The sequence below is a fragment of the Acanthisitta chloris genome, unplaced genomic scaffold, assembly GCF_000695815.1.
Source record: "Acanthisitta chloris isolate BGI_N310 unplaced genomic scaffold, ASM69581v1 scaffold12478, whole genome shotgun sequence".
In the NCBI taxonomy this organism is placed as follows: Eukaryota; Metazoa; Chordata; class Aves; order Passeriformes; family Acanthisittidae; genus Acanthisitta; species Acanthisitta chloris.
In genome coordinates this window covers 25,574-37,134 of record NW_008685470.1, presented here as the reverse complement: position 1 = coordinate 37,134, position 11,561 = coordinate 25,574, and the positions used below count along the sequence as shown (strand labels likewise).

The window sequence follows — 11,561 nt, the reverse complement described above, 5'->3', positions numbered from 1 at the left end:
GCATTGATACTGTGGCAGAATGGGGTGTCACTGTTTACTGTGCATTTGTTCCTCTGGTGAGAGAGAGATTAATTGGAATATAATAGATAGGCAAGTATTGATCATTACCAATTCATCTAATTATGAAACAGAAATCAGTCTTCTTGAAAACATATTTGCATCATAATAATATGCTGCATAGGATTTTCCAAGTTAGAGTACAGAAATTTGATAAATACTGTCAAACAAAAAAAACACTCTTCCACACCTACCTTCATTAGTAATCATTACTTTTATGCATTTTTGTCACAAACAGAGCAGAAAACCATCGCCTCCATTACTTACAAGTAATCTTAGCAATGTTGTAGTGTCATCTGGTAAGTGGTTTGACACTAAATATACTAAGGGACAAAATCAAAATTAAGTTTGCCTTAAATGATTCTGTAACCTATGGCACGAATACAGTGCACCAATAATAGTAACTGCAATTGGATCAGATAAAGAAATGCAGCTTGCAGAGCAAGTGACAGCTGCTAACAGCAGACAAAGTAAAGGGATCAACAGACTCGTTGTTACAATGAGACATATAAAATTAACATAGAAAAGTTTTGTATTTAGTACACAAGTACCCAGAGTTCCCCCAAGGAGATCAGAGTCTCACTAGTTTTGGCCATTGTATTAGTGCATATGAAGCTACCTGCTATATGAAGCTGTCTTCATTGCACCTTTCTGAAGATACTGTGGAACAGGAATTGCATTAGAGTAGGGTATTTTCATTTGGAAGAGAGGGAATTGCTGGTTTGTGTTTCTGGTGAGGTGTTGGAGTTTTGGTTTGGTTTGGGGTTTTTTTATGCCTGGGACAATAGTGATTACAAATGTAATAAATCTGAGAGCTAGAACATGTGTTCAGGAGTATCTACTGTCCTACACTCATTTTATTGTATTGTTCTTCTGAGTGACTGGACTGGTGAACTCTGAACTCTGATAGTGGCAAAAGTGACAACTACTAGTGAAAGTGCTAAGAAGCATTTTGGGTGCTCAGTTGCTCAGAAGGTGGGTTGCATTTAAAGCAGCACAACTATAGGTTCCCCCACAGAACAAGATGTTTATTTGGAGAATGTAGCCAAATGGTCCATGGACTGCGAAGGTCAGGGTAGATAAAAATCTGGCATAGCATATTACAAATGTCTTGGAGAGGTGAACATGTGAAACTGCTGAAAATATTTGCTTATTGAGCTATGAAAACTACAGAAAAAAAAAGATTGTGTTGTGTAGGCACAGATATAAGTATTTGGGGAGCTTAAAGAGACAATTCAGGTATGTTACAATAGTAAGGGCAATTACCTTGAAAATAAAAATGATAGGGAGTCTGCAACTATTTAAGGAGGAAATAACAAAATTTCTGTCAGAGTGAATGTTTCACAATAATACATAGATGCTTATGAATTGCTTTACATGTCATTGCTTCTATAAAAGTGTTTGCTGTATCAAATATGGTTTTCTGGGTTTTATTTATTATTTCAATAGCTTGTTTGTTATTGCTGCCTTCTCAGTCTGTCTTCATTTTTGAGGCTCTTATTTACCATGTAGAATCTAAACACTGTGTGCAAGATGAAAAGTGAATAAAAATTGACAGCGGCTTTTCCAGCATTTTGTTTAAAACGTTGAGGCATGACACAACAACAACAACAACAACAAAAATTCTTGGCATGCTACTGTAAGTTCACACCAGCCTGGCTTTTGCAGCCCTCTTATTTCCCTCTGCCACAACTTTGCCGCTGCTCTGACACTTGCAGGCCTGCTCGGCCATGGTGCAGCTGATGCCCTGTCCATGCTCATATTTTTCTTATTGACAGTGAGTGTTCTTGCCAAACGCCAGGGACCATAGTCACATCTGTTTGTCTCCCAAGCTTGTCTGAGGCTGCTTGGGAACACTTTATCCAGAGGGCAGCTTTAACTAGGCCTAATACTCTGAAAAGCCTCTATTTGTAAATGCATACAATGAGGCGACAAGTTCCTGTTGTCTTTCCTTAAAAATTATTCCATTTGACACTGCTTGCTCCAGTCCCTGTCACCAGCACGTCAAAAGCCAGGTTTTCAGGCAAGGTGGTCTTAACAAGTTTTATTTTTTCCCTAATAAAATGCCTAGCTTCCCTCCAGAGCACTATTTATAAATGATTGCTGGAAGCAAGCTAGGGGTAAGTAGAGAGAAGTCAGGCAAATAGCTTTCTTCCTTTCTGTAATCCGCACTCTTCTGATTTAATGCTAAGAAACATAATGCTGAACTTAGCCTGATTGAGGGTCATAGTTCTCCCTACTTTATAATACCCCCATTAGAGGCATTTCAAAATGGACTGTGCAGCCTCAGAATACTGCTTCTTTTTGTCTAACCTGCCAGTTCCAGAGAGTAATAGTTCTTGTCTGATCCTCTTTACAAATAAATAAATAAATAAATAATAGCTTTTTGTTTTACTGTGATCTATATTGGCAGAGCGTATCAAATGTTAAGCCGTGGCAAAGGCAAATGCTGCTTTAGAATCCCAAGTTAGCTGAACATTTGAGGGTAGTGGCCATAAAACTGTGTTCAACAAAGCTTAATCTGTGCTCTAGCATATTGTTGTTATTTCTGGTTTACGGAATTTTCGACGACAATAAAGAAATACTCTCACCTTGGCTGGTGATCGGGTTGTTGTGCTCGGCAAAGGCGAGTGATTCATTTATGCTGAAGGAACAAGGCTGCCTTTCAGATGTTCATTGATTTTAAATTAAAAAGTAACTGCTATGTTCTACATGAAGGGTGACAACAATAACAAAGTAGTCCTTACTTAGTGTTATTTGTTGCAACTCCATTTGGTGTGCCTGGAGGAAAAGTGGGGAGACCCCAGTACCATAATCTTACAGATCAATAATCTAGATATCTCAATGTAGTGTAACAGATAATCAATTCTGGTAAAATAACTCAAATGGTGCTCACTCTTACTGCTGTGGCTCAGGTCTTCAGGTTCAATTGCCTGACTTTATTAATTTTTATCTTTCATCCTACTTGTATTCCTGGAGACTTTCTCCTTTTTTCGTTTGGAAAACAGCGTTGCACACTGTTGAACATAAATCTACCATGCAGCTTATTCTGCATATTAAATACTGATCTTTTAGTTATTAAACATCTCAAATATTTTTTCTCTAATAATTGTTTTCCCATATTGTATTTAAACATTGATTTTATTTATCATACAGTCAGTTATGAAGTGATGAAATAGAGGTTTGCTAGGTGAAACTAGAGCGCACTTTTCTGTGAAACCTAAGCTTCGTGGAATATTTTATTGCTTAAAAGCACTGTGCTACTTATTACTCTACTGTAACTTTTTAGGAGAAATATGCAAAGGATTGTACATTGTCATCTTTATCATCAAGGTGTTTTTGTCACTCTTTTACATTATTGAGCAGATCTGAGGTCTCTCGGTGTTGTATGACCATTTGTTATTCATTTAGAAGCAGCACAGTTTTAAAAAGTTTATAAATGCAGTATAAGTAAGTCATATATACACACTGAAACCAGATCCCATGAGTGAGAGTGTTACTATGCCACAGTAGATTGTCAGATGCAATTTTCAGCTTGTAATTTTATCAAAATTCACTACACTTCTGTGGTTAAGAAATGCAGTTCTCAGTAACATTTATGGAGGCATATTAAAATTGTACACTTAAGAAATGGCTGGATTCTCCCCCCCCATTCTAATTCTTTCCAAAAAAATGTTGACTACATATATTCCATTCTACAGATACTGTACATTACATTGAGAAAAATAATAACTATAATTGTCCTTTAAGATTGTATTCCAGAATTGAACATTTGAAAATTCCAAATTTAGCCTCTTCTGTGGGACCTGATTTCTAATAACTGGCTTTAACGCAACAGGATTTGCTTATTTGCCATCCCTCTGCAGCTCTGCCAATTTTCCAGTCTCCAAGTGTAAGCTCGTAATTGTTTGAGAAGTCTACCAGATACTGTGTTTCTGTGGTATTCTCACAATTTGCCAGTGAATTAGGAAAGGACAAATTGCTGTGCTACAAGTTTATTACATGTACCTTTGAAGAGTTTACTCTTTCATATTTTCTCATTCATTCTTCATCTTACCTTAAAAAAAATATTGTTAATAGTTTCCATATAATAAATGTTGCTCTGACAGTCAGGCATTACTAACCAATTGATAACTTAGGAACAGTATTGTGATCTCTTTAGATAATTAATCTTAGCTATTTTCCTGTCAGGAGCAACAGTGTTTTTGTTTCATGTTGAGCTGGAAAGATTGCCAGTTTTGAAAATTAAAAAGCATTCCCTTTATGTTTATATTTATTCATTCCAGTAACAATTTATGATGCCACGTTTAGATACTGAGTGCTTGTCAACAAACATAATTATGTTTCGATATAAACAAGATTGGTGGCTCGACTGTGCAGCTTCATCTTGGTTGAGAATGTTTTGATATAGGTTCAGATTATACAAGCTGTGTATTTATGTGGTGGTTTTCTCCCTTTGTTAATAGTTTTCTCCTATAATTACTTGCAGGCAAACCAGTGTACATTTAGGATCATTGTGCATGGGAGACATCAAACGGAGAAGGAAAGCTGCTCCCCTGCCAGGACCCACAGGTAACCAATTTCCCTGGGACAGAGCATAAACCACAAGATGTTAAATCTCTACATACAAAGCAGTAGGTCAGTGACCTGGGGAGATGCTTGATAAATTGAGTAACTTCCCATATAACTTCAGATGTGTTCTTTCCTTATTTATTAATAGAGATTAAGAAATAGATAAGCTATCTTAATTCTCCCTCAAACATTTCCAATTTCCAATGCTTTGTAGCACAGCACTTCTTTAAAGACTAAGTCTTTTTTCATATACTGAGACAGCAAAGATTACTGCTTATGTTTTTTCAAGCATTACAAGATAGGAGATGTGAAGTATCTTTTTCTGTAAGGAGTGCATGTGAATGCTCAAAATGCACTGCACAACAAAGATAGGATATGAATTCCTGGGCAAACAATCAAAAATGTGGTCATAAGGCTGTGAAACACGGCTTTAAAATCAGTGCTGTAAACAGGAAGCACTTGCTAACACATTTCTGAAAAATTTTTGCAAATGTGAGGTCACAACCTAAATTGTTGTTTATCCGTCACAGGCCTTGTTTGTTTGTCAGTGCTCCATATCATTTTATGAAAGAAACAGGGTTTCCTTTTAGAATGGAAGTGCATTTGGAAATTGGATCAAATAAAAGATCACTTATTTGATTGTTCTTCTTTCAGTAGCTTTAGTTAGGTAAGATATAGGAATAGAAGGACTAGGTTTTATGTAGAAGAATTTGTAAGCTTTTTTCCTGAAAGAAAGGACAAAAGTTGTATATTACATGAATACAAGTTGGAAATGAAAGAAGCATTGTCCTAATAATTGCCCATATTTAGCATCATAGTGAAACCTGAAAGGCTGTCTGTAAATTAATCAGTAACTGCAAGTGTTTTCTTGACCTGTATATACTGCAAATTAGCAAATATGAGCCAATGTATTGATAACAGTATTTTTGAAATTCTCATCTGCATTTGAAAAAAAAATACATTAGTAAATTAATTCTTGTAGCACTATGCAGAGTGTTCAAAATGGTCATTTATGTATTTAGCTTCAGTAGTACCAAAGGGAATGACTGGTGATCCTAACAAGGCAGTGAAACATGTTCCCTGGTTTTGAGTCTCACAAGGATAGCACCTGCTACTTTCAGACACCTTACAAAGCCATAGACTTCTGTAGCAAGCAGTATGATTGGTTAAACATTTATTAATTGTGACAAGAACACCCAATTTATTTCAGTACTCCAGCTTATTTACTGCTCTTTCACCTTTGTATTTTGTATTGAAAAAGTAAAATGAATATTGATAGAGTTAGATATTGATTTCTAAATTTATAGCCTGTTCTCAGCCTGGAGTCAAAGTCACATACCAATAGGTTTGTGTATATTAGTAACAAAGGATGTAGGTTTACTTGTGCAGTATATTGAAGCAAGAAAGTTTGAGCAGCACAGAGCATTTTATAGTTTAAAAAATGTCATTTGTAAAGGTGAAGAAAAGCTGTGTTGAAAAGCAATGAAGAAAATGGGAGATAATATAGGCATGGATGGTTAGGAGCTGACAGTGCTGTTACAGGAGTGTCATGTTCTGTCCTTTTTTGTTAGATATATTTTCTCTTTTGTGGATGTTTGATATATCCCATCTGTGTATAATTGAAACTAGATAGTTAATTGATCGACTGAAAAATGATACTAGTAAAAGTTGTTTGCTTCCTACAATTTTAGAATTAGGTGCTGTGTATTTTAAATACTTTTTTGCACAGCTTCTTCCATGGCACCAGTGGTTCTGCTCAGATGAGGACTGAGTCATTCTCAGTGACTTTATGCCCCCTCTGACTACCTGAGAGGTAGAGCTATTCCATATGACACCCTGACATATTTCATTGCAGCAATACAGTGCTCTCAAGTTTGTATAAAAACCTCTTAGATGAACCAATACATTGTCATGGAAATAGCCGTACCAAATCTGGGGCCAGTTTAATGAAAATAATGACAAAATAGCAACAACCGCCCAGAAAAATAATTTTTATGCAAGAGAAAGAACACTTTGCCAAAGTATTGTTACTACTTAAAACACATTCATTGGGAATTTTTATAGTAATTTCAGTCTTAGATTATCTAGTTTGTGTCATGTCAAACCAGTAGATGCTACAGAATTTTAGTTGCCCTGCACTGAATTTGCATTTACTCCAGTTCCTTTCCAATTGGCTCTGTCTTCTTCTGTACAGGCTTTTTTTAAATCATCTCCTGTTAAATCCCTGAGACCTTTTAGATTTCTTTTTTTCTTTTTAAATAACAAATCTCTAAGTCTTAAATGTTGGGGGGAAAATAATGAAATTCTGCTTCACATCTGTGGGATGTTAATAACTTAATTTGCAGATTGTAGAAAGTTTGACTCAGAACAAAAAAAAAAGTTAAATTTTACTTGTATGCCTTGTAAATAGCCATTTATTTCTATTTCAAAGCAGTGTTTTTATTCTGATGTTATGTAGTGTGGTTTACAGTTTGGAGCAGTGTTGAAAACCTGCAAAAAACAATTATAAAAAGAGAAAGCTATTTTCCACTTAAAATATAGAAAATGTGTATGTAAAATAGATAAATTACTGTGCATGTTATGGGCACTTTAATACTTACACTTTGCAAAAGCAAATTTCAGATGTCATTTTCTTTATCTAGTTGGCAAGTTGCATGCACATGCTACACTTCAGGCTGGTACTGATTGAAATGACCAAGTTAAAAGTCTCATTTTAAAGAATGTGTTTTAATGAAAAATATGACAGATTCTTAATTACAGCAGAAATACTGAGCACTGCTATAATGCCATCATGACTCACTTTAACAAGGTAATCAAAAGGGTACATGTTTTCATTCCTTCTCAAAAATTGCCAATGGAACAGCTAAGCAAACTATTTTGCTGATGCTTAATATGCCAGTGATTAAAAATCAGACCTGAATATCTGCAGTGCCGAAATGATGATTTGAAAAAGACTGTGATTACAGTGTGATAACAGAGGTGGCTGAGGCTAAGTTTGTAGTGAAGGTCAGCCTAGTGAGATAGTTGCAGAGAAAAGGTAGACTTTTGGGTACTTGGATGCATCCAGCAGTAACAAAGAGTAACCAAGAAAGCTCAGTAGCAAATTTCAGAAGACCCGCAATGCTTATACTGGAAATTTGCTGATTGATTTCTTGTGATCTAGAGAGAAAACAATATTCCACAAACTGTACACACAGCCGATATAAAGTCAAGAAGTGTTCAGGTTGATAGAAGATGACCAAACCTGTCTTTCCCAAGTGCTGTTGTCTTCTGAAATGTGGAAGATTTAAAAATAATTCCCCAGATTATTCCGGGAGTCTTTCCTAAAATAGCTCTTTCTGTTTGTGGAAAACATTCAAATTGCCTCCACTGGGAGCTGAACTCAATGGTCCTTATGAATTCCTTCCAACTTGAGATACACTGTAGAATCGTAGAATCCACCAGGTTGGAAGAGGCCTCAAAGATTATCGAGTCCAACCCTATCATCGTTACTGGACCATGGCACTAAGTGCCACATCCAGTCTCATCTTGAAAACCTCCGGAGATGGTGAATCCACCACCTCCCCAGGCAGCCCATTCCAATGCCTGATCACTCTCTCCGTAAAAAAATCTTTTCCTAATATCCAACCTAACCCTCCCCTGGCAGAGCTTAAGTCTGTGCCCTCTTGTCCTGCTGCTGGCTGCCTGGGAGAAGAGACCAACCCCCACCTGACTACAACCTCCTATGATCCTATGGATTTTTTTTTGGACTTCGCTTTCAAGAATCCTAAACCAGCTTGTACAATGTCCTGTCCTTTTTTCTAGAACTCAACCAATAGAAGCAGGATCTGATATTTCTGTCAGTCTGGTTTGGTTTGGTAATGCCAAATTAGTTTTACTAACCAGAGGTGGTTCAGGAGTTAAAATGTGCAGGGGGGAAATATTTGGGTTTTCCTCAGTCAGCATAAATTCTTATCCCAGCTCTCCACAGCAACCTCTCAGCCAATAGTGACCAGTTTTTCCCTTTCTCCTGAGGGGACAGGGAGCACTGCTGCAAATAGTCTGTGGTATAGATTATGCAAAAAACCACTTTTCTTGAAAGTTTTTCAACGTGTCATTTACTTTTTCGATAAAGAGGTAGGTCTATGCGTAAACCTGATAGCTTTATGCAGAAGGTTTTTGGCACTTCAGAGGAATAAAAATACCTGTTTAAGGTGTGAGAAAATAAAATTCATTGATCAGGTGCAGGCAAGTTTGGATGTCTGTTTTCTGTCTTTCTGTAAAAGCTTTGCAGTTAGTAGAAAAATTTTAGAAAAAATCTGTTGCACCTATTTGTTATACTCTGGATTTGATGAAGAAAATGTTTGCTTTGGATTTCCTCTACAATGAGAGGAAATTTGGATTTATTGATTGTAAGAGGAGTTTACCTTTCAGCCTATATATGGACACTGCCAATACTAATGTAGTAACTAAGATTTACATATCGATGCCTTTGTTGCTGACAGAGGGGCTGCAGTGAGCATTGTTTGCATACATAAGTAGGCCAATGGTTAGTTAGCCCATAGTAAAAAATATGCAGATGTATTTGCCTAGTATTAATTAATCTTCATTTTTAAATTAAGACAATTAGACAGAAGATAATGCACCAACCACATAGGCATAGAACAGGCAATACTGGTGGTAGTTCACCTCCAGTATCTTGCCAATCCATCCCAACTTGAGTTAGAGTCAGATAGAGCTACAGTGGTGTGCATAGTCCTAATATCAGTTTAATCCTCAATCATTCTGATGAAATTAACGATAACTGCACTCTCTATTTTGAGAGTATGACTGTGATTTAAATCCTTTCCCTGTGGGTTTCAGTGTAAGGCTGCAAGTCTTCCTGTAAAAGTCAGGGAATGCGTGTCATACAGGATCAATTTTGTCAGTTTTGAGGGGTTTTAACAAAAATTTGGAATGGTCCCCAGTGAGAATACTCCATCCAATGTGCCACCCAGTGACAATGTTTCTGTCACCATAGACAAGCTGTAAAACTGACCTCCTTTGGACTCAAGTGAAAAGACATTCTTGGGTATTAAAGAGATTCCCCTTACATAGGAATAAATTGGAATCTAATAATACCAGCTCTTCTAACCAATTTTAGTAGCAGTAAAGAATGAAAGAGCATGAAGTTTCACTTCTCACACAGTGTAGTTCAATAAAGAATGGAAGGAGAAGAGCACTTGCAAATCCAGTTCCAAGTGATCTGTGTTAGTGGATAACCAGTTGTGCCTAAAATTCAGTGTCTGTTTTAACTGGTGTGTGAATTTATGTTTATATATTCAGGAGGGTTGAAAATTGATTTAAATATAGAGTCTATGCCTCAAGAAAGTGTGCATTTACCCACACCACAGTTGTTCAACTGTTCCTTTAATACCCCTTGTGATGGGGATGCTGGGTAAATACTGAGCTTTCCAACACCTGCTGAAGCCATAGCTCTGTCCTCTCTGCTGTTTTTATCTCTGTTAGCTCAAATAAAATTCAATGCAAGCAGACTCACTTAAACTATAATCATTCTAAGGTTATTCTTTAGAAACAGTCTTAGACAGCTCAATGTGAGTGCTGTATAAAATTCTGCTATAATAGTGCAGTCTCAAATATTAGGTAAATAATTTCCATACTTTTCGTAGCTGAGTTGTTTTAGTTTTAGTTTAGGATTGGTTTTCTTAGATATGCAGTCATAGTATACTGAATTTTGAAACCCACTGCAGGTACTGATTTTTAAAATCACCATACAGCTGTTGGCTATGCTTCTGATGCTGTCTGTGCAATTATCCAAAACAATTTTAAGGCCATAAACATCTAGGCAGTCTGATTCTCATTTTGCTAGTTAGAGAGAGCTGGCATAAAAAGATAGACAACAGAAATGTATTATTCTGATTATATTCCTTGTAAAATAGTCTTGTATATCAGGATCAGTCCCTACTGTTATGAGCTCATCTGTCTGGTGAGGAGTCAGAAAAGAAAAAGAATAGATGAAATATTAAATGCTTTCAGAAAATGAGGGGGAAAGTGCACTAGCTTTTAAAGAGAAGCAGCATGTATCGTTTCTCCTTCCATTGGCTGTTTATCCAACATCAATACAACACTTTAGGAGCCAAATTACTAAACAAGCTGCCAATTAGGCTTGCAGTCAGCTGGATAGATTAGTGGCTAAGAGAGGCAGATACAAGATTTTCATCTCTTGAGCCAATTACGCAAGTGAATTACCATCCACAATGCTCCTTGGAAGATTTGAGGTAGAAAGACTGACTCTGCTGTGATAGACATAAGTGAGATCCAGGGTAGGGGGTAAGGGTTAGCAGGCCATGTATTGCAAAAATTACCCAAGCAAAAAGAGATCCTTCTAGGAAAGGATTTAAAGGATTTAAGGCTGCTGGGAGCGATAGAAGAGGAAATAATAGTTGTGGTATGCTCTGGAAAGGCATTGCTTGTTCTGCTCACAAGTCTTAATCGTATAAAAGGAAGATGAAAGGGCACAACTATATTTATGTACAGTGTCATTTTCTCAGAACTGTTTAAAACCCGTTTTCTTAACATCAAAAATGGTTCAGTGGCCAGAGATGAAATTACTTCACTATGCCTTCATTTGTTTCTTACACCGGGGCAGGGAGCGGGGGGGAGGGGGTCACGCAAAAAAAAGAGAACAACAAAAAAACCTCACATTTTCTTAAATAAGGGTTATCTGTGAGATTGAATCTATCTGTATTCTAGTTTTATTCAGCCCAATATTAACCAAACATGTTTGTTTGATGTTAGTCTTATCCAGCAATTGGACCATACAAATAAATATTGTCACAATAGTGGTTGATGGTGTCACAGTTCCTTTATTATTCTATACTAAATGATAACTTAAATGGTGAGCTTTTAATTTTTAGGAGCATTCTGCAAATAAAATGTGTCTGTCGGATCAA

General features: G+C 36.6%; 1 protein-coding gene across 1 annotated transcript in view; it reads left to right on the top strand.

Annotated features, from left to right (window-relative positions):
- The window catches only part of GPATCH2 (G patch domain containing 2), a 115,924-nt gene that overhangs the window by 100,106 nt on the left and 4,257 nt on the right, over positions 1–11,561 (top strand). Inside the window, exon 9 of the mRNA XM_009079785.1 lies at positions 4,547–4,629. Coding sequence (XP_009078033.1) covers positions 4,547–4,629 — 83 coding nt within the window. The remainder of the gene's footprint in view (positions 1–4,546; positions 4,630–11,561) is intronic.